General features: G+C 38.7%; 1 protein-coding gene across 1 annotated transcript in view; it reads right to left on the bottom strand.

Annotated features, from left to right (window-relative positions):
* Window positions 1-453: 453 nt before the first annotated feature.
* The window catches only part of LOC140230512 (CAAX prenyl protease 2-like), a 51,373-nt gene continuing 28,790 nt past the window's right edge, over window positions 454-23,036 (bottom strand). The window contains exons 3-9 of the mRNA XM_072310660.1: window positions 20,766-20,846; window positions 14,522-14,582; window positions 12,318-12,391; window positions 6,948-7,056; window positions 4,496-4,567; window positions 2,366-2,428; window positions 454-680 (exon numbers count right to left, since the gene is read on the bottom strand). Coding sequence (XP_072166761.1) covers window positions 454-680; window positions 2,366-2,428; window positions 4,496-4,567; window positions 6,948-7,056; window positions 12,318-12,391; window positions 14,522-14,582; window positions 20,766-20,846 — 687 coding nt within the window. The remainder of the gene's footprint in view (window positions 681-2,365; window positions 2,429-4,495; window positions 4,568-6,947; window positions 7,057-12,317; window positions 12,392-14,521; window positions 14,583-20,765; window positions 20,847-23,036) is intronic.

Raw genomic sequence — 23,036 nt, 5'->3', positions numbered from 1 at the left:
GAAGCATATGCCCCAGTAGTTGTACATCTCACAACAAACTGGTTCCCAGAGGAGAACTGCGTATGAGCTTGTTGTTGAAAAGTGCGGTAAGAAGATTTTGGCCGAGCGCACCTTCCTATCTATGCCTACTGTACTTGTCCTCAGCTGAATGAATGCATATTTTTATATGTCCACAAATTTCTCTTTTTCTCTCGCTACAAAGATGCTATCACTACATAGCCCTTTCTTAAACACAAATGACAAAGTAAAACAAAACAATAAAACAAGACTTGCAAACTTGTTGATATATCGCAAAAAGGCATTCTGCAGCTTCAAAAATATTCTCTCTCTTTTTGAGGACTGAAATAAACAGATTGCCATGACTCTCCAAGGCAAATGTTTTTTGCACATAACCTCTTGAACTGTTAAAAAAAAAAAGAAAAAGAAAAAATACTTTCTGTAATCCAGGATGTATCAGAGAGTTCGGGTGCCAGCAACGAGGTCATCCCGGTAGATGGAGTTGCTGAACCACTCGGGCGTGGTCAGAGGGTGGAGGAGGAAGAGAAAGAGGATGAGACCTACGACGAAGGTGGCGATGATTATTGCACGGTTGCGAGGGCTGTGGTTGAAGACCTGGCCGATCTCGGGGAAACCCATGTAGTTGCAGAATGAGTGGCAGATGAATGGGCCAGCTAAGTGACCTATATATTATTATTAAAAAAAAACACGTAAATTTGAATGACAGAAATGAAATCAATGTTTTATGCACATTACACAAAAATGTTATTGTAATTGTTATTGTTATTGCTCATTTTCCATCTGAGAAGATGGCTGGATAGCCCACATTCAGCTACGCTACGCTGGTCTTCCATGGGGTTCAGTCGGATGTGAGGTGGGACCACTTCACCGGGTTAGACACCCTGCTCTTTGCAACGAATGAATGAAGCAGGATCTTTTAAATGCATGAGTTGTGACTCTCCAAGACCCCGTTTACAGTCCGGCCTCAATTGCGCGGCCGAGCCTCGCAATTTTGTCCGTTTACACTGCTGGGCTCGGCCGCGCTTTTGATTCAAACCTTTCAATATTTTGTCGTAGTGGCGCTCTGCTTGTAAACAAACGCAATTTGGTATTGTCTGGTTTTCAGACCCTTTGCCAAATGAATTCCGTGGCGACGAAGTCGCCGTTCGGGCAAAGGCCTTTGCCGAAGGAAAAAAATCCTATGCAGGACAAAACCACCTTAAACTATACTAGTTTTCGACGTTGAGGGGGTTAATATCCTGAATAGCGAAAGATACAGGCAGAGGGTTTGGAAGCCAGACTAAAATTGGCCGCGCAATTGGCCGCGCATTTGGCCCAGTTTGCGTTTACACCAAGAAGAGGCAGGGCTCGGCCGCGGCTTGGCCGCGGCCGAGACCACCTCCAGAGCGAGGCCAAATGCGAGGCCAATTTTGGCCTCGCATTTGGCCTTTTGCGTATTTACACTGAAGCGGGGCTGGGCTCGGCCGCGGCTCGGCCACGGCCGAGCCTCGCACTGTAAACGGGGTCTCATACACGGGACCTCCATTTTATGTCCTATCCGAGGGATAAAGTGTTTTGCCTCTTGCTAGAGTGGACGGTACGATTACACACAACATTGCTCAGTTCAGACTCGGGTTCGAACCCGGGCCCTTAGGATTGTGAGGCAGACGCGCTACCGACTGAGCCACCTCACCGCCCTGCATGAGCTTGTAGTATTATTATGCCATATAATTCAAAATTTGGGAATATAGAATCAGAATATAGAATCAGAGCATTTGTCACCTTCATACTCCATACAAAACAGAGTAAATGGAAAGATCATAGAAGTTTTAATATGTGACATTACAAGTACAGCTGATAAAGCTGGGATATGAACAATTATGTAGTGGGTAGAAATTCTCTTTCCATTGTGAGACTGAGAAAAGATGGGAAATCCATTATTCTACTTCACGGAATAATCCAGAGGAACCACAGAAATCCTTCATCTTACATGAATTTTGACTTGTGCAATACAATTCACACATATCTAAATTCATTTGGGGTAGAATTTTTCTATGAATTTGCAAATTTGTATGACTTGCACGAGGTTGACTTGGGCAAGGTTGACTGTACTGTTAACAATGTTTGCATTACATGCGAGTGAATAACTTATGCCCGCTTACAGGTATACCTGCATGTGATGGAGTGTGGCAGAACTGCAAGCCAATTTGACTGGCATTGACTACACTTTCTTTGAATCATTAGTACGTGCAAACCAGCTGAGCCACCAATCTTTGCAGTCATGCGTGTAACTGCTGTTTAAACCACAAGAGATCCGCACATTTTCTGCTCACCAAATGTACCGTGGTACCACATGAAGTATACTCACCAGTTCTAACAAACAAGAATGCTGAGTAGGCACCGAAAACAGTTGTATAGCAAGACTGGAAAACTGTGAAAGCAATCAGAATTTCATTTGGAATGATTGATTATAACCATCTGTGATCACAAAAATGCAAACATGCTGGGCATGAAATATGCGACTGTTGGTATTTCTACCGTAAGCTTTCTTAAAATCGTCCCGTTTTGGTAAGTCACTTTCTGCAACCTTCTTAGTCATGCTGACATGACTCATAAAATGGTAACATGTAACCATGACACACACACACACACACACACACACACACACGCACATGCAAAGAATTATACCCATGACGTTCTGCTGCACCTCCCCCCCCCCAATTAAAAATAAAAGATGAGGCAGACTAAAACTGTCCACATGGAAACTAAAAACACAGAAATTGCCCTTTAATAGAACACTTCAGATTGTGCATGGCTGCACCCAATTCCTTTGATAAACATACAACTGAAGAGTTGATGTTACTACAAATTGTACGAGATACCTTCCTTCCTACACAGTAGTTCCTCTTAGATTATGACGAGTTAAAAATGTAAACAGCAAACAAACCCCAAAACATTACAATGAAGTTTATGTAAGACTTCATGCTTGACTATCGACATTGTTTGCTGTTGCTTTTGTTGTTGGCAATGTGTGACAAAGATTCATATGATTTTTTTTCTTTAATAGAAAATAACAGAATGATATAAGCTACTTTTTCCTTGGACACTTTATGTAATGAAAACTTGTAGGGATTAGATAACCATATTACAAAAAACAGAGAAGCGCTTTTACGAAATGAGCCATTAAGCTCCTTTTTCCTGTCCACAAACGGCAAGTTGGTATTGAAGAAAACAAACTGGAAAGTAACAAATAAAACATTTTCTCTGAAAACATGGAACAAACAAACCCATAACCAGGATCATAACAAAAAAAATGAATTAGCAGCACAAGCCACGTCAGGGCGGTTAATGGCCCGTTTTTCATCCAACAGATTACGTGATGGATAGGAACTAGATTACTGAAATCACTTACAGGCAAGAGCGTACTAAGTCATATGGCTTCTAATTATCTGACTGGCATGTAAGCACGGAATCCCGACATACGTCTTGCCCTCAGCCTTTCCAAATGTTGAGAAAGAAACTCCCATCAAAAGGTCAAATTTTTCACACAAAATCCTGATGACATACAACGCTGGGGCGATCACATTTTGCTTCCTTCACAGCTTTGCTCAGGGAGTGCATCGCATCACCGATACAGCAATTCAAAAATAATGAAAACAAAGGTCAAACCTCCCCTTTTTCAAACATTCATGGATGGATGATGCACACATTTCATGATAACACAGTGTCTCTAGAGGGATATTTTACAAGACATAGACCAGTTTGAGGTTTAGTCTGACAGGAAAAAGTGACATTTTACAAGCACAACAGTGAGAATTTGATCAAAATTGCATTTAACATTTAGGCAAGTCGCGAACACTGAAATTTTGTTAATTTTCCCCAAACTGTTTTTGAAAGGTCAATATGAATATGGAAATGGGTGGGTTTGATCTTGCCAAAACTTCACAACTTGCCTTATGGTATGTACATAAAATCTGGAAATTTCCTTTGTTTATCTTTATTTTGTTCAAATGCAATGCCTCAGTCTCAAATCTGATTGTATGTAACTAATTATTATTTCAAAGTTATTCAGCAAGGAATAACATTATGTGTGATACTTTGTAGTAGATGAATTGAATTCTTGGCAGAAAATCACACAAGTCAAGGAATGTGGTGAGGTAATCAATGATCTGATCGGCTTGATAATGTCCATATTCATATTGACTCTTTAAGAACTGTTTAATGAAAATTAACAAAACTTATAATTTCTCTAATTTCTACACAATTTTTGATTGAATTTTCACTGCTATGCTGGTAAAATTCTACTCTTTCTTATAAGTCTAACTTTTAACTGATTTGGAATTCCCCTTAAAGGTATTGTGCAACAAGCCAAAGAATCTTTTTTTTTCACACACCTGAAGTGAGCATTAAGTCATTTATTTTTTTTTCAGATTTTGTTTGTTTGTTTCGTTTTGTTTTGAATGTCATTTTCATAGTGGAGAAATAAGCGCATACTCACATGCTGTTAGAATAATCGCTGATAGAGGTTCCATGCCGAATCTTAACCGCTCAATGATGTGGTGTATATGAGCTGCAAATAGAAGCAGGGTGATGGGAGGAAACGCTGAACCAGACACCAATACATTCATGAAAAACAGAGGTCACACCCACAGAACTGAGCAACCAATCACCAACTTAATGAATGATTCATGTGTCAAGGTTTTTTTTTTTTTTTAATTGCAAGTGATTGACAAAGTGCCTTTCATTGATGTAAATGCACAGTGATTATTTAGTGTTTTAGTAGTAGCCATAATAAAAATCATGGGCACACAAGTTGACGCAAGAACGGTTAATTTTGATAAATATGCAGTACCTGCTGCTACAAGGGATCAGAACCCCCCCCCCCCTTCTCTAACGTAACGTACTGTATCATCGGTTGCCAAAGGGTCAAGCTTATAGCTTATTATTGGCGACAGTTCTGTATGGTAATTCACAACACATGTATTGTAATTGTGTCACATATGTATTTGTAATCAAAATTGTTGAAACTAGCTATAATGAATTTCATATTTGTATATATCATTATGCTTGATTATGTTGAAAAAAAAAATGTAAATGATGCCATACGGAGAATGAATAAATCAAATCAAATCAAATCAAATCAAACCATCACTGGCTATCAGGCAGAAGCTCGTAGTCTAGTGGATATGACGCCTGTCTACAGTGTAGCAATCAAGGAGGTCAGTGGTTCGAGTCCAACCTAGGGTATGTATGACCATGGACCTACTGTACGTCCATGGTATGAGCATGATTTATATTATGATGGCTACTACTAACAAACTGAATAGTCGGCATTTATTTCCGTCGATGGAGGGCAATTTGTCAATCAGTTGCAGCAATCATCAACTGTAGTAGACCACCCTGCATGCACTGCTATAAGTATAGGAGGCATGACGGCAACGTAGGTAGCAGACTCTGTACATACAGTACGAGCTGAAATTTTCGCGGTGGTTTTATTTTCACGAATTTCGCGACTCGCCTTTGAACTGCGAAAATAACAACATGCGAAAATAACAACGCGCAAATAACTAAGTGACCCTCGCAACCGCGAAAATTTCCTCAAGTAGCAATTTGCGAAAATATCTGTACACGAAAATTTCAGCTCATACAGTATGTAACTTTGAAATAATGGACTCCATACATGGAAGCTGAAAGAAAGCTACCATTTAATCCTTTGAGGGCCGATTAGTACAGAAAAACCCATTATGTTGTATACACCATTCAAAGCCCCTGGCACAGAGAGGGTTCAAACTGAGAAAATATCACCAGCAATATAATTTTTTCCTTTTTTAACCCGCTCCCTCCAATTTAAGGCATCTCCAAATCAACTTCATGCATCAGCAAGTAATGAGTGGAAGGGAAATACATATAAGACACCAAAGGCAAACGACTGGTGAAAATTTGAGCGAAATCAGACAAAATCTTTCAACAAACAATAGCGGTCTTTTGAATACCAGTAAGTCATCGCACCAGGCAACTGACTGGAACAATGCAAAAACTGGCCACACAACAATGATGTCTTACAAATAGGACTCCTCATAACTTTTTCTTCATGGGCTCTCCATGTTATTACCTGTACTGCTACTGCACAGAAACAGTCAAGATTTCAAACAAGGCTTTCATGTTCTCTTAGTATGAACACAGTTTTCTTGTATTTGTTGTTGAAATCACCATAAAGATTTGCATGATTGATGGTAATATCTATTTTGAGTTGACTTTGATAATAATGATTTACAGAATTTCAAACTGTTGCAGCTTTAAAACTTTAAAACTTTAAACTTTAAAAAAGTCTGAATTCAATGAACTTTTCACTGATCTATTTCTTTTGTGTCTCTGCCTTCTTCAAAACATTTATCTCTGTGGAGATAAGTTTTCCTTTACTGCATTCACCTTTGTGTGAGAAGTGAACATTATACGGCAATACCACTCTAAAACGAACACAAACAAACAGACAAAAACACCGCTCACAATCAAAGATACACACATACACACACAACACAAATGAATAGTTTGCATACTCGGATTATTCAGTATACACCCCACATGGGTTTCTGCAAGCCAATGTAGAGGACAATTACACACACTTTTTTGTTTTTGTTTTTCAGTACACACAAACAAACACACACAGCAAAGAAAAAGAGAATGCAGGCAAAGTCACAAACACTGAAACACACACAGATTAATTTATCAACACATACATACAGACAGACATTTTTGTAATGACACTCCAAAGCAGTGCTTTGTCGGCAGAGAAACTGTTTGTTTGATGTATTGAATTATGTTTATGTCAATTGTTATGATTGTTATCTTGTATGTATTTGTTTACAGGACCCTCTGGAAAGCAGTACTTGATTACTGATGGGGCTACCCTGTATGAATAAAATGAAATAAAAATAATAAAAGAAACTCACCTACACCGAAGAATAATGGGCACACAATGACGGCTGTTGGACAGCCGAAGCAAGGCACGAGGAGGGGTAGCATACATGCTCGGAATACAAACTCTTCAGTAAATGGAGCCTGCAGGAAGAAAACAATGAGGACAGACGGTTGCCTCTTAAAAAGAGATATCACAAGCAATTTTAAGAACTACATCTCAAAAATGAAAATTTACAACTTGTGTATGTGGTATAGGGAAGTTTGGGTGCTTCAATCTAATATACTAATACATACTATTCTACAAATACATGCAACTGTTATATATTAAACTACATAACTCCTATAACTACTACCTGTGTATGTAATACTTTTTTACAAATTCAGAGGAAATACTTTTTACTTTTCTAATTCACTGTTGCAGTATTCTGTCAGCATTTGCATTACTTTTTGCTCAGGTGTGCATCACACCTTGGGGTGGTCACGAGGTGTGAAAAATGAAACGATGAATAATCAATATACGCTGAAGTTACACCACATCTTTCTATGTATCTGTATCTATCTATGTTGTATGTGTGTATGTGTGTTGCATGACTATGTATTTTTGTGTGTGCATGTGTGTTGCATGACTATGTATTTTTGTGTGTGCATATGTCCATGTTGTATGTAGTTTATTGAAATCATGTCCCAAATATTGAAATGACAATACAAGATGTATTTATCACTATAATCATAGATAGAGCAGCTACAATGTCACCTATGTATATTAAGTCTGTCCTGCCTGAAGGCTGCTCATTTGCACAGATGTCCTATTGGGCAATTTTACTCATTGTGTTCGACATACATGCAGAGATGATTACCAATTGACAATGTGATTGACCCTTTATTTTTTTTTTTCAGCGCTTTTTAGTTCTAAAAATCCACAGAAACAAGTCCTTGGAGAAGAAAGAAAAAACAGCATAAATCAAGGATAGAATGGAACTAGAAATGTCGCTTTGGCGACTGGTATGCCTCCGCCATAATGCATGATTTTCCCAATAGTTCTAGATAGTACATGTGGACAATGTGTGATTACATTTTCACAAAATTGGCAAAATATTGAAATGACAAGTTTGTCACAAATGTGTTGAATGTTCACCTTCCTTGACCTAGGTTTAATTGGATGAATAGGAAAGCATGTATCTAGGGATTTAAGGACTTTAACTCGACTTTGACCCATTCATACATTTAGGCATTGAATAATTTTCAAGGTACAGGTGTGGAGAAAAAGTGCAATTTCTGAATTGAATAGTAAATTGTTACCATTTTCATCTGGCCCTTGACCCTAAAATTCATAAGATAATCACTTTCAGGTAGAACATGCATAATATGTACTAAGTTTCAAGATAACTTGAGCCACTTCCGAGATATGGAGGAAAAAGTTAGTTCAGCTCTTTCACTTGATCTTTGACCTTTTGACCTTTGAGGCAAAAAAAGAAGAAAAAAAAAACTTTCCAGAGAATTTCTATTAGGTTACACATGTATGCATACACCAAGTGTAAAAAAAAAACTAGAAATGTCGCTTTGGCGACTGGTATGCCTCCGCCATAATGCATGATTTTCCCAATAGGTCTAGATAGTACATGTGGACAATGTGTGATTACATTTTCACAAAATTGGCAAAATATTGAAATGACAAGTTTGTCACAAATGTCTTGAATGTTCACCTTCCTTGACCTAGGTTTAATCGGATGAATAGGAGAGCATGTATCTAGGGATTTAAGGACTTTAACTTGACTTTGACCCATTCATACATTTAGGCATTGAGTAATTTTCAAGGTACAGGTGTGGAGAAAAAGTGCAATTTCTGAATTGAATAGTAAATTGTTACCACTTTCATCTGGCCCTTGACCCTAAAATTCATAAGATAATCACTTTCAGGCAGAACATGCATAATATGTACTAAGTTTCAAGATAACTTGAGCCACTTCGAGATATGGAGGAAAAAGTTAGTTCAGCACTTTCACTTGATCTTTGACCTTTTGACCTTTGAGGCAAAAAGAGAAGAAAAAAAAAAACTTTCCAGAGAATTTCTATTAAGTTACACATGCATACACCAAGTGTAAAAAAATAATAACCCTGCTGGCATTGCATAAATATGAGGGAAATAGTAAAATTTTGAAGTGTTGCACTTGACCTTTGACCCCTGACCTTTGACCCCATGAACCCTACATTCTCTAGATAATCACTTCCAGTCAGTACATGTATATACTATGTTCCATGAAGATACCTTGAACAATTTTCCAAGGCACGGAGAAAAAAAAGAAGTTTTGATATTTTTACTTGACCTTTTGACCTTTGACCTTTGACCTCATGACCCAAACTTTCACCAGAGAATCTTAATTGGGTAATACGTGTATACACTAAGTTTCAAGAAAATATCTTCAGGCATTCAATAGATATGGCGAAAATAGTGAAATTTCATGTATTTGACCCTGACCTTTTGACCTTTGACCTTTGACCTCATGACGCAAACCTTCACCAGAGAATCTTAATTGGGTAATACATGTATACACTAAGTTTCAAGAAAATATCTTCAGGCATTCAATAGATATGGTGGAAAAAGTGAAATTTTATGTATTTGACCTTGACCTTTTGACCTTTGACCTTGAGCATGTGCACCCAAAAGTTGATAGGCACAACTTCACCCCCTAATACACATACATGCCAAGTTTCATCAGGATACCTCAACAGGTTTTGATAGTTACCTTGTCCACAAAATTCATTACGGACGGACGGAAGGACGGACGGAAGGACGGACGGACGGACGGACGGACAACCCGAAAACATAATGCCTCCAGCACCACTTCGTGGCGGAGGCATAATAACCCTGCTGGCATTGTATGATGGGAGGGAAATAGTAAAATTTTGAAGTGTTGCACTTGACCTTTGACCCCTGACCTTTGACCCCATGAACCCTACATTCTCTAGATAATCACTTCCAGTCAGTATATGTATATACTATGTTCCATGAAGATACCTTGAACAATTTTCCAAGGTATGGAGAAAAAAAAAGAAGTTTTAATATTTTTACTTGACCTTTTGACCTTTGACCTTTGACCTCATGACCCAAACTTTCACCAGAGAATCTTAATTGGGTAATACATGTATACACTAAGTTTCAAGAAAATATCTTCAGGCATTCAATAGATATGGTGGAAATAGTGAAATTTTATGTATTTGACCCTGACCTTTTGACCTTTGACCTCATGACCTTAACTTTCACCAGAGAATCTTAATTGGGTAATACATGTATACACTAAGTTTCAAGAAAATATCTTCAGGCATTCAATAGATATGGTGGAAATAGTGAAATTTTATGTATTTGACCTTGACCTTTTGACCTTTGACCTTGAGCATGTGCACCCAAAAGTTGACAGGCACAACTTCACCCCCTAATACACATACATGCCAAGTTTCATTAGGATACCTCAACAGGTTTTGATAGTTACCTTGTCCACAAAATTCATTACGGACGGACGGAAGGACGGACGGAAGGACGGACAGACGGACGGACGGACGGACAACCCGAAAACATAATGCCTCCGGCACCACTTCGTGGCGGAGGCATAAAAACGAACCTACAACTCTGTATACCTATGTATCTAAAAAGGCACAATATCACTCACGGAAGAAAATCCAGATTATGACATATTTCTAAGATTCAGAATGAAGAACCCCCCCCCCCTTCCCATCTCCCTGATTTACACCAACTGTTACATTTGAAGCTCACTTGGCATCAATATACTACTTCAGACTCCTCAGCAATCTCAATAAACAAAGCAAGCATCCATCCCAAAAATCTCAAAACGGACTATCTGCTTGGGCTCTCCCAATAAAAAGCACTGAATCAGTATCATAATCTCATCCCCATACAACAGACTTTGTAAAATACTGGCCATAGCACTGTTTTGTGAACACTGCTGTGGCATTCCAATATAAACTCACAAATAGCTTCTGACATAAACAGGGTGAACCATACACAACCGAATGCAATATGTGCCCCTTCCCCGTAGCAGAGGCATTACACATCTCAAACCATGAAGGTAAAATGCAAGCAAATCCCATATTGGCAGAAAGGCCTTGCATTACGAACTCACAGATTGAAATAACTGAGACAATGAAAATGACTTTTCTCCTGGTGACTGCTGTGTGCGACTCTATAGAGAACAGGATTGCTCCTGAGAAGTCATCAACTGTTACGCAGACATAATCTATGAGACTGTGCATCACAAAACCAACAAAAAGTCACACCCCTTGATATTACGTGAGGACCCAAAACAGGTGAAATGGGTCCACCTACTGAATCCTTACTTGAAGTTAAAATTTAAAAAGCCAATCCTCATCTCCACCAATACTATACCATCCCTTTAATCTCAGACAAGGTCGTCCTCCGTCACACATATAGAGACAAAATAAGATCAAAGTGAAAGCTTCTCATCTTTCTGGGATTCAAAACTGCACCCACACAGCTAGTTTTCATTGCTTATATTCCTCCCCTTCTCGCTTGCTATTGTTTTTGCTTTGATTCCTTGTTTGTTTGTTTTTTTCCTCATTTTGTGGTAACAGTTTTCCCTCTAAATGCAAACCATACACATCTGCCAGGTGGGAATGCCACTCTCGGGCATGCACTACACTGCTCGGATTTTCACCAAAGTTAATCTGAGCTGCTTTACTGCCAGATCCATGAGAAAAGATTGCAATACTTATTCGAAAAATGCCTTGCTCATGAAGAAACAACAAACACACAAACAAACAAACAAACAAACAAAGAAGTCAGAGACTTCAAACCCACGCCATGGATTTCAATGGGTCAAGGCAATGGTTGAAAGACAAATTTGCATAAAATGGAAGTTACATCACTGATAGCCTAATATTAGCCACAGGGCATGCTTTGAGAGAGTGCCTTCTACATTATGTAGATGGTAATGCCAGGCATGCTTTGATTAAGCACTTCTGGAGTTAAGGTGGTTTATCTGTGACTTAAATGGAGGGCTTGCATAAGCAGAGAAAATTCATACTCAAAGACAAAAAGTGAGAGAGAAATAAAGAAAGGGGTGGGGGAGGAGTATACGGGAGACCACGAGAGGGGAAGAAATGCGATGGGTAGAGAGTGACGGAGACAGATCGGGAGGGGAGGAGGAGAGAGTGAGCGTGAAGTCGGTGGAATGAATTTGCCTCTGCCTCCACACAAGACGACAAAAAAGGGAAAGCGGCAGAAAAAAGCAGATGGAGAGACAGAGATGGAGAAATCGAGACAGAGTGGGTAATCATTTTTTTTTTTTTAAACGATAAAACAAGAAAAGCAGCACTGGTAAGGACCACAAATCATACCGACCGTCATTGTCATGCGCGATCATACTCACAATCAAATAATTTCGTAGCCACAGCATTCGCGTGTGGTTGTTGTTCCACAGGGAAGAAAAGGCACCTTTGTCAGCTGCAAAAGAAAACGAGACAAAAATGCACAAAAAAAAGGAGAAAGAAATACGCACAGTAAGACGACATTCACCATATCACAAATTGGATGAGTCAAGAGTAACGATAACAGAAACAACATATCGTACCACTGAGTTCTTAATGAAATGAAATCTCTCCCACACTCGTCATTCGAGATATCGCTCCATTAATCATCGTCTCGTCTCCCATCTTGATAGCAACACTACACGTGAAGGCTGCGATTAAGTGTCCTACTTTCAAAAGGGCATCTTCACTCCACAGTTTTCTCAACGCATTCTTCCAGTCGACACTGTCATCATGCCAAGACAGACCAGTCACACAAGAGGAGGGCCTTTTCTCTTTGAAATCGAAAGTAGAGGGCATCCAAAATCTTTCCCCCACCCCCCATACGTCAGAAAAGAAGAACAAAAGAAAAGTTGCTTTTAATAGTTTTAGTGATGCAGCAGAAGAGATACTTCAATACTTCTGCAGAACAGATACATCAAGATACTGTAAAACAAGATATATTCGCGGCATGAATTTTTCGCTCATTGGAGCCAACGGCCTTTTTTGCGGCATGAAATTTTCGCGAACTGCCACTGGCATTCAATGCATATAATGTAGACAAGAACTTTCGCGTGCATATAATTTCGCGAATCTTGGCGCTCGCGAAATTCGCGAAATTAAAATGCACGCGAACATTCCTCGTTTTACAGTAAATCATTTTCATAATCTTAAAGTTACAATTTGAATTTGACTACAAAAATATCAATAACAATTGATATAGATATGGAAGAAAAAAACCCAATATGCTGGCTCTTCATCTCCCACTGATGGGGACAACTGACAGAAGGATAACGTCTTGATAAAGTTTGTTCTGAGACTTTGAATGCTGCCTCCATCTTTCTGGGGGAAGATGGGAGCACCCGCTAAGTGCAGACCTCAGAGGGGAGTTAGAAATTCAGTTTGCACTCTGATAACAATCATTCAACCCATCAAGAGCAGCAGTATCTTTCTATTGTAATCATTATCATTCAATTCTTTTTTTTGTCTCAAATTGGCAACTGATTTCAATTCTTCCCTGATATTGAGTAGCTGTAATGAATCTATTGAACCTGTTCCACCTTATCTTTTAATAGACAGGATATGGAGCAAAATTCAATGTTGCAAATTTAATAACAAGATGGCCATTTCTACAGCAAAGTCACCTTAGAACTGGATGGGTTAAGTCTGTATGTTGGAATTTTGCTTCATTAATCTCATGGTACGACAACACTTCACAAAGTGTTAGGGCATGCTTCTTTTTTTTTTCTTTTTTTTTTTTTAGGAGAACAGAAGGGTGGCAGAAAAGTTTAGTTTAGAAAAGTTTAATCTACAATTATGTATTGGTCTTGAACTAAGACTAGTCCCCACGATAAACTGAGGGCAATCACTTGCAATTGATCATGTCATTCCGACTTTTTTTTTTTCCTCCTCGCAATATCTATTATTCTCAGAAGTGGGTTACCTCTCGCACTCAGCATACAACAACAATGTGCTGCCGTGGAGAGTATTTGATACATTTGCGTGAGATTTCTTTTGAGCTGATACGGCACAAGTGAAGTGTGCTCACACAAATTGTTTACGCACGAATGCCACTTTTTCTTGTTAACCAGCAGCCTACAACAGCATTTGGGAAATAGTAGCATACGGGTAATTTGAATCAAAATTCAGCAGATAGTCAACAGTGTCCATGATAAGGTAAAACCTGCTCCACTTTGTCTGTATGTACCCCCCCCCCCCATCCTCCACCTCAATTCAATAATCACAGAAACTGTTTATTGTCATGATGCAATGCAAAAATATAATGCAACATTATTTACAATACTCAAGACAAATCTACATCAAATATACATCTGAATTTAGTGACTGTAGGAATATTGGTAGTACCGGTACATGTTAATGAAGTCTGAGGAAAATTGGACCGTCCAATCCAAAGTTATGAATTTGTGAAGTTTCTGTTAAATCCAGGGATGAAACCTTGTTAATACATTTCTTTTGAGAGAGAGAGAGAGAGAGAAGAAAAAAAGAAAACAGCATGTTATTACATTTGTTTGAAAGACACAATAAACACATAAGGTAAAGAGCTTACCTATTGATACTTCGTGTGTTCCCTCCAGATACAGCATATACAGTGGACCTGAGAATAGTACCTGGAAATCAAGGAATAAATCTAATTACTACCAAAAAAACAACAACAACAACAACAACAACAACCAACCATAATACAATTTTATTTCTGTGACAATTCTTCTTTTGTTTGTTTTTTTGTTTGTTTTTTTTTTACCATTACTTGATTATGGTTACTACATCATGCTGTATTTTGAATGCACAAAAATACATCTTTCTGTGGCACAGAAAATGGCCAAAATCAATTACTGAATGTGTATTGTGTTATCGGTTTGCACTGCTGTTTTCAACAAAAAGAAATTTGACCAAAATTGATCAGAAAGATGTGAAATGTCTGTCTCATCAACGACATCTGAATTTTGCATTGATACTTGCTGAAATGACTGTATTTGATATTCCTGCTTTGTTATAGCATCTTCTGATACATCCTTTCCTTTGTCAGAGACTGAACTGCTGCATGTGAAAAGATCGTACACCAATAAATATAACTAATAATAATTTGATACTGGATAGAAATACGTACACTGAATCACATTCCACTGAATTGAGAATATCATCCAATCAATGATAGGACTCTGCACATAGCCTTGACTCAGGGCTGAAGGCATTTTTCCTTGTTCTTTAGTGGGCAATCTAATCTCCACGATGGTATACTCACACACCGTAGTTAGCTAACGTTGTGTTATGATAGGACATGGTTCTGATTATTTTTTTTATTCTCTCTCTCTCTCTCAAAAAAAATCCTCACGCATCAAAACAATTACAGCACACATTGAATTTGTATTAATACTGTGGTTCATACAGCTACTGCACATACACACAAACAGAAGCACTTGATTTTTACTACTTTTTCATTTTCATTAAACTCTGTCTTTTTACTGTCTATTTTTTTTTTTTTTAATCAAACCTGTCATATGTCAGTATATGTGTATCACTAGTATATATTTTTTTTAACATATGAAACTTTGGTATTCTTAATGTTTCCTGTTTAATAGGTAAATTTGTTCTGAAACTCTGACAGCTATATACTGTATACACCGAATATTTCACGAGGTTTTAATATTTGCGAATTTCACGAGTCAGCTGCAATTCGTGAAACTAAAGACTCATGAAATTAAAGACTCGCGAAAATATTGACTCTGATCCCGATATGAATGTGATGTACGCGTATTCATTTCTCCGTTCAGTACAGGACTCCACGATCGTGAATTTACCCACTCGCGAAATCATCGGGAAGTCTCGATTCACGAAAATGGCGTATACAGTAGTCAACTGGGCCAGGGGTGCAATTTCTCACCAAAGGCACAGTGAGGGACATCTTTGCTTTGTGCATACATTGCACATTGTCATACTTTTCATCTTACTGTAAAAGTGGATATTTTCATGGGGTTAATCTTTTTTTTTTTTTTTTTACCGCTGGGTAAGATGCATTTTGCGTGTTTTCAGATCCATGGAATCAGGACATTAATTACTGGAACATATGGCATGCAAATATGATATTCACATGCTTTTATTTTCACTCTAGGTTTGGAATGTGTGAAAATGTTCACACAAAGAAAATTTCCACTTTTACAGTAATACCATTGTAAAGGCATAGCACTTACATAGTGAAATGATAAGAAAAAATCTTACATGTTTGAAATTTCAAAAATTTTCAATGAGTATTTATTACCTCCATATTATGTGTCTCTCATTAAGCAAACCAAAACAACAACTGCAATCATCAAATCATTATATCATTTCACATGGCAGCCCACGCACATGATACAATTGTATAAAGACCTGAAATTGATCAGCACATATGTACTTGAATTTGGCCACACACAGTGAAAAATCTACAGATTTTGTCACATCAATAACTTATTTGAAAACAACAACAACAGCAACAACATAAAAACAAATAATGCTTCCTGCACTCTCCACGGCAGAGGCATTAAAAACAACAACAACAAAAAATGGCCGATAACTCATTTTCCTTAATATCCTACAATCATAACCAAATTAATCAGCATATATATCCGAATATTTCAAATAGAGAATAATATGTACAGCTATTTGACTTCCAGCTAGTATATCTCTAAAATAAGAAATAAATCCATTTGAAGTATTCACCGATACACGCAGCAGGGGATACAAGGATTTACATACAATCTTTATCTAGACTTAAGAAATCAACACATTCCAGCCTCACACGTCCTAGTCTTTCTTTTTCTTTTGCAACCAGACTTCATGTCTTCTCACTCTCTTCTCACACATGTGTCTCTTGTAGATGTGTAACTGTTTTTGTTGGGTTTTTTTTTGGTGGTGGCGGTGGTTAAAAAACTGGCAAGCATCCACACCACTGCGAACGACTACACGAATCCTGCATTGATTGATTCCGACCCACTGCGATAAGAAAGGGTAATGTCACAGGCTTGGGGGGGGGGTGCAGGAAAAGCCTGCTGAATGATTACACACTGGAGATGTTTGTAATGAATCAGCCAATTTCATCGCCCATTCGACAGAAATGAGGTAACCATTCACGACAGAACTCACACATGCCAGCTGCCTATTATTTGAGGGGAAGGGGTGTTCTTGAGAGAAAGGGGTAGATTCACATTTCTTGTTCTCCCCCACTTTTTATCTTTTACACAAGACCCAAATTGCATTTATAGATTTTGTAATTGTGATTCTGGCTACTTTGCATTATACTTATATGCACTAATACTAAGGTATAAAACAAACTGATCTTGAATTTACTACTAATTTGTAGAAATCACATCCATTGCATAGTAGTAAGCATCACTACTAGTACTATTGATAAATTATGCATAAATATTACATAAAAATGTATGCCTAACTGTGACATATTCATTGGGTGTTTCATGAAATGACCAGGGTCTAAGTCACATTTTATAAAACAAATAATGCACAACGTGCCAGCGGATGTGACGGACAATCTTCTAATCTTCTGCAACATTGAAAAGGTGCAAAATAAAACAATTTGGTCTCAAGTTTTAACATTTCCATGTGTGCCCAGGGCTAGTCTGGTAAAGTCTGTAAATACAAAAGGAAATGCTGATAGATTTGTGTGGGTGTGCGTGTACATGTATGTTCAATTCAGCTTCATTAAGGCTTGTTCAATACTGGATGGAGCTCAGAGTATCATTCATGTACTGCCCACAACAATGATATATCACACAGACCTGGGTCTATATCAGCAAAAAATCAATTCAAGTTTTTCATTCAATTTCAGTCATACAGGAGGGTTGCTCAAATTCAATTTTCAAAATCACTCAATAGGTTCTTGTCCCCACCATCAATAGTAGAACTGTCATCTACGCCATGCACTGCAGGGCTTTATTCGTAACTTTCTCTGGCCATTTGCATTTACGAGAAAGCAAAAATCAAGCCATTCCTTATACAGGGCTCGACACTAACTTTATTTTTCGATGGCCCGATGGGGCCACCAAAATCATCAATTTCAAATTTTTGGAGGCCCGAGAGAAAAATTTGGTGGCCCGAAAAAAAAACATTGATAAAAGTCCTTTTTTTTTTTGACGAGTCGCACACTCACTGCATGCATTTATGCATTTCCGGCGCAAAAAAGTTACGAATTTATTGACACACTTTTCAAAAAATTTTGGTGGCCAGAGGTGGGCCACCAAATTTGCCCTTTTCTGAAATTTGGTGGCCCGACTTTCATTTTTGGTGGCCCCGGGCCACCGGGCCACCGTTAGTGTCGAGCCCTGCCTTATAGGAACCTGGTATGCCAGGCTCCCAAAAGGTAGACAAAAGTGTCTGCAATTGTGGCCTAAACTCATGTTTATTTACATTATGCTGACCAAAAAAGTGACTTTGATCGAAAGACTACAGTTTCTCCTATCGTATCAGTTTCTGTTCTTTTTCAGTATCAAAACTGTGTGTATTTTTGACTAATTTACCTTTTTCCAATGTAGCAGTGTGCCTGTTTTGCTATAAGACTCGTATGAAGACATACATAGTCATCAAGGCTGAACTCACTAGAATTTGACTTTCCCTGACCCCGTCTGGGTGTTCTTATAGCGCATAACAATAGAATTTGTGAGGCCATCAGCACATGCTCTATTCATACCTCCTGTCCGACTGATATCTTGCATTGTTCGATGACACATGCAGTTGACCATGGCAAGGGGAAATGTGCAACACTTGACTGCTTTCACACAGGCAGATTAAATACCATTCTCTCCTTTCTCTGTCAACGGGCACAAAGAATCTTGTTTGGGGGCATCAGAGGCTTTCAGAGAATTGCTGCAGGAACTGGTTAAAAAGTGTTGCCAATCATGTCAGTTCCTTCTCACTATCAATACCGAGGCCAACTTCATTCATGTATTGATTAATGGCCGTTTGATGGGGTAGTAACGAGACGGTTGATAAAAGACTGTCAGTCCAGGACGACTGAAAATGAAAGTTGATTTTCCTGCATGAATCCCTACATCCCCTGGAAGTCACTCCAAGGAAGGCCAGGACTTTCTGCATGGACGCTCTAGTCTTTGTTCTCAACTCAGTGAAGCTCATACTCACAAAGATGACACCATTTACGTTGTAGTTTCCCCTGTTTCTTTACATAATACACAAAATATCTATAATTTGGTGCCATATTCCATTCCTCCTTGAATGGGAGATGGTACCAGATCATAGATATTTCCTGTGCTACACTTGAACAAGCAGGGTACAACAATTCACTCTTTAAAATGTGTACTCTCGTTGGTAAATTTTCTAAAAAAACATAGACCCAAAATTTATATTTCCGAAACTTTGGCCTGGCCGTGGCTTCCTCTGCCTTGTCTTTCTCTCATATAACCTACCAGTAAATGCCGCAGCACAGTAAATTGTAACTGTTCAAGTGGGCGCAGCTGTGATGTGCGCAAATGAACAACATCAATGATGCGAAATACAAAATACAACGGGGGCAATGACCTCATTCACACAGTATGGGAAATATTGCATGGTACAGACCAATCAGATTACAGAAATCACCATCACTATAAAAAGATGAAACACACTTGCTTCTCACAGTGTGCCTCCTCTTCCCACCTTCCTGGATTAACTGAAGCATATCTTTCATCTATGTTTTGGGTTTTACACCTGAAAAATTAAGCAGAATCTCTCGTATTATCTACCTGAGAACGTCATGTAGACCTCCATCCACCATTTAACCCTAAGTGCGCTGTTAGTGCCGACAGGCATCAAAGGCTCATAGTGTTATACACACTGTCAAAAGTCCCTAGTACAGGAGGGGTTACATGGGTATTCAAATGCCACTCCAAGTTTAAGTTGAGTCATCACTGCATTCAATTTGCAAAAGAGGTTGTGACCCATCTATGTCACTGTTCGTCAAACTTTCCACCAAATTGATTCAATTTGTTGAAGTTTAATGATATTTTCACTGTTCTGTTTCATAGTTTGACTTCATTCTGTTATACAGCTGAATTTCAATGTAGAGTTTTCCTTTAAAGGGGTTGCATAGTTTTGGTTGAGACCCAACTTCAGGTTTCTAACAAATTCTTTCGTGAGATGAGAAATCTCTTATGAAATATGAAAGGCCCTGTAATTCCAAGAGGAATTCAAAGTTTATTTGATGAAAATTGTTTTTGAAATGGCGGAGATACCCGAAACAGAGCAATCTGAATAAAAGGTGGGACCCACCATTTATTACAACGGCTTTGTTTTACGTTGTTTTTGGATGTCTCAATCATTCCAAAACCGATTTTCATCAAATAAACTTTAAGTTCCTCTTAGAATGGTATGCTCTGTAACATTTCATCAGTAGTTCCTTGGTATCTTGCAAAAAGTTTAAAGCCCAATCCTCACCTCAACCAATACTATACCATCCCTTTAATATGGATCTACATTGTACGTACATCCATCACGTAAACATTGCTGTGAGGTCAACTACACATAGCAGTCTTCATTAGCCTACAACCCTGTACTAGCCATAAATAATCCTAGCAAAGAAGGAAGAAAGGGTAACTGCCGAAAACAAAAGTTCTTACCTCAGACACCAAGAATTAATTGGATATGAAAGTAGTTTAGGAAGGTGAAATGCATAAATCTTCAACAGCTTCTACAAGTCGGAGACACATTAATGTGCTACCCATTGCCAACCCCCCAACCCTACCTCCTACTTGGGCTTCTGCAGTTACACATTACAGATAAATAGTACGGCAAATGAGGTTGTGCCTTACCATCGTCAGTACTAGTGGCACTGTCAGAGCGGCTAGGAGGCCGGGTGTCCTGACACCGAGGTGTTCACATAATGTCCAACCCTGAAAAAACAGTTTAGGGGAAGAAAAACATGTGTATGTGAGGTGATGATTCTACAATATCAGAACGCTTTACCATTCTTGAAAGGCTCAAAGGAAGCAAAAATGCACAGAAATTCACAATCTCAACATCAATAATTCCAAATGTATACAAACACATGGAAGAATACTGTAAAACCAGAAATATTCGCGGCATGAAATTTTCGCGATATTGGAACCAATGGCTTTCATGACATGAAATTTTCATGAACTGCCACTGGCTTTCAATGCTTAGCGTGTTTACAAGAACGTTCGTGTGCATTTCAATTTTGTGAAGCTTGGCTCTCGCAAATTCACGAAACTATTAAAGATGCACACAAAAATGTCTGGTTTTGCAGTAGTTATGAAAGTGAGAGAAAAAATATGATTTAAATCCTAAAAGTGGATGATAACGAAACTGTTTTTCACCTCATCATGGTTAATGGAAGGATGACAACCCACTTACAACAATTAGTAGCTTTGAAGCAACCAACAAGCTTACTAGCAGGCTTCTCACGGTTTAGAAAAACAAATATTAGTATCCCTCCTTTTACTCTTGTACAAATAAAAGGTTACTGCACCCCTCGAACACAGCTGTGGAAGTGAAATTCCAAAATAAAGAACAGCTAGATTTACTTTGGTACAATTTATGTATAGTATAAGTATACTATTTGACCGTGACTTGTTCTAAGTGACTGCAGCATCACTCAAGCAAGTATTGTAGAAAATTCGAAAAGAAAATCGAAGTCGACAACGAACGAAAAAGCTAATGGCTCATGGCTCGATTGTATTCCAAAACATGTCTATCCTGTACAGTGTTTGGTGACAAAAGTTTGTTGATGCCTGCAATAAGGGCGATTTTTATGTCTGCTGCACATCATGCCATAAAATCCATTGGGGGAGACTTGTATTGCATGCGGTACAGGATCAATGACAAGAGCTGGAGAGGTTGTTTGCGAGGTCCCCACCCCCAGTAACGAGCTCACGACATTAGTGTCGAATTGTCAATGGGGCTCGGAATGATCAGCCGGCTTTCCAATGCTGCGCTCATCGCTGTGCAGCGTACTCTATTACGGAAGGGAGAAAAGCGCAGCCAGTCGGGATGCTGAAGATGTTACTTACACACACAAGAGATATGCAAGAAAGCAATGATATAGAAGAACAGCAAGTAACCGCATACGGATGGCATTTTCAGCCAAATGTTTGGAATATGTACGATTGCAGTGCCTCCTCCAGGTAATGGGGACTGATTCACCGATACGGACGTCGTCTAATGCGAGCAGAGACAGCTGTCTTCGCAGCAGCCTCTTTCTCTCCATCTCGTTTCTTCACCCACTCCTCCCGTTTTCTCCCCTTTCTTCTCCCTCCGCCCCTCTCCTCCGCCCCTCCCCCATCCCCATCCTCCTCCCCCTCCTCCTGCTTTTTCTCCCCCACAATGAACAGTGGCCACATGCATGTGCCTGGCAGATCAATATGGGAGTGAGAACAGCGTGATAAATCAAATATCGAGTTAGTTGTCGGCACTTAAAGCTTCGCTGAGCCCTTCTCTTTCCTAGAATCCCCTTCCCCTACCACAATACTTCGAAGGAGAGAGCTACTACAATGATATCTCCTGTGGGGTGTAAAGATATTTGACTCGTACGTAAAAGTAGGGAAATATCTTGCATTATTCTGTACATTCACAATCCAATTGCTTATATCTTGTGACAAATACAGTCAAGATTTATCCTTAGACATAAAAACAGGGTGGCATCTTGTAGGTAAAAAACACATCTACAAAGCAATTGTTCAAAAAATGTGACGAATACACTTGAAAGTTCACTGACCTTCACTTTAAAGTTAGGTGTGACAACTTTCTCAAAAACAGATGTTCTTTTTTTGTCTTATACAGGACTTATCATGGGCCTAAGATATTTAATATCTTGAAAGAAAATATTATAAACAAAAAAATTACTTGTAACTAATGCCTTGATGCAAATACATGCATATCTGATGAATGGCTTAGAATACCCACACAACTGAAATTGTTTTTAAATGTCAAGGATATTGGCCTTTTTTAAGATGAAGGAAACAATAGTTATATTTACATGTAATTACAGAGCTATCCCAACAAATTTGCAGAGTTGACAGAATGCAATCAAGCCTGTCCCACCTACTTACAGGGGCCAACCTCAC

The sequence above is a fragment of the Diadema setosum genome, chromosome 1 (assembly GCF_964275005.1).
Source record: "Diadema setosum chromosome 1, eeDiaSeto1, whole genome shotgun sequence".
Classification (NCBI taxonomy): Eukaryota; Metazoa; Echinodermata; class Echinoidea; order Diadematoida; family Diadematidae; genus Diadema; species Diadema setosum.
This window is presented reverse-complemented; position numbering and strand designations above follow the sequence as displayed.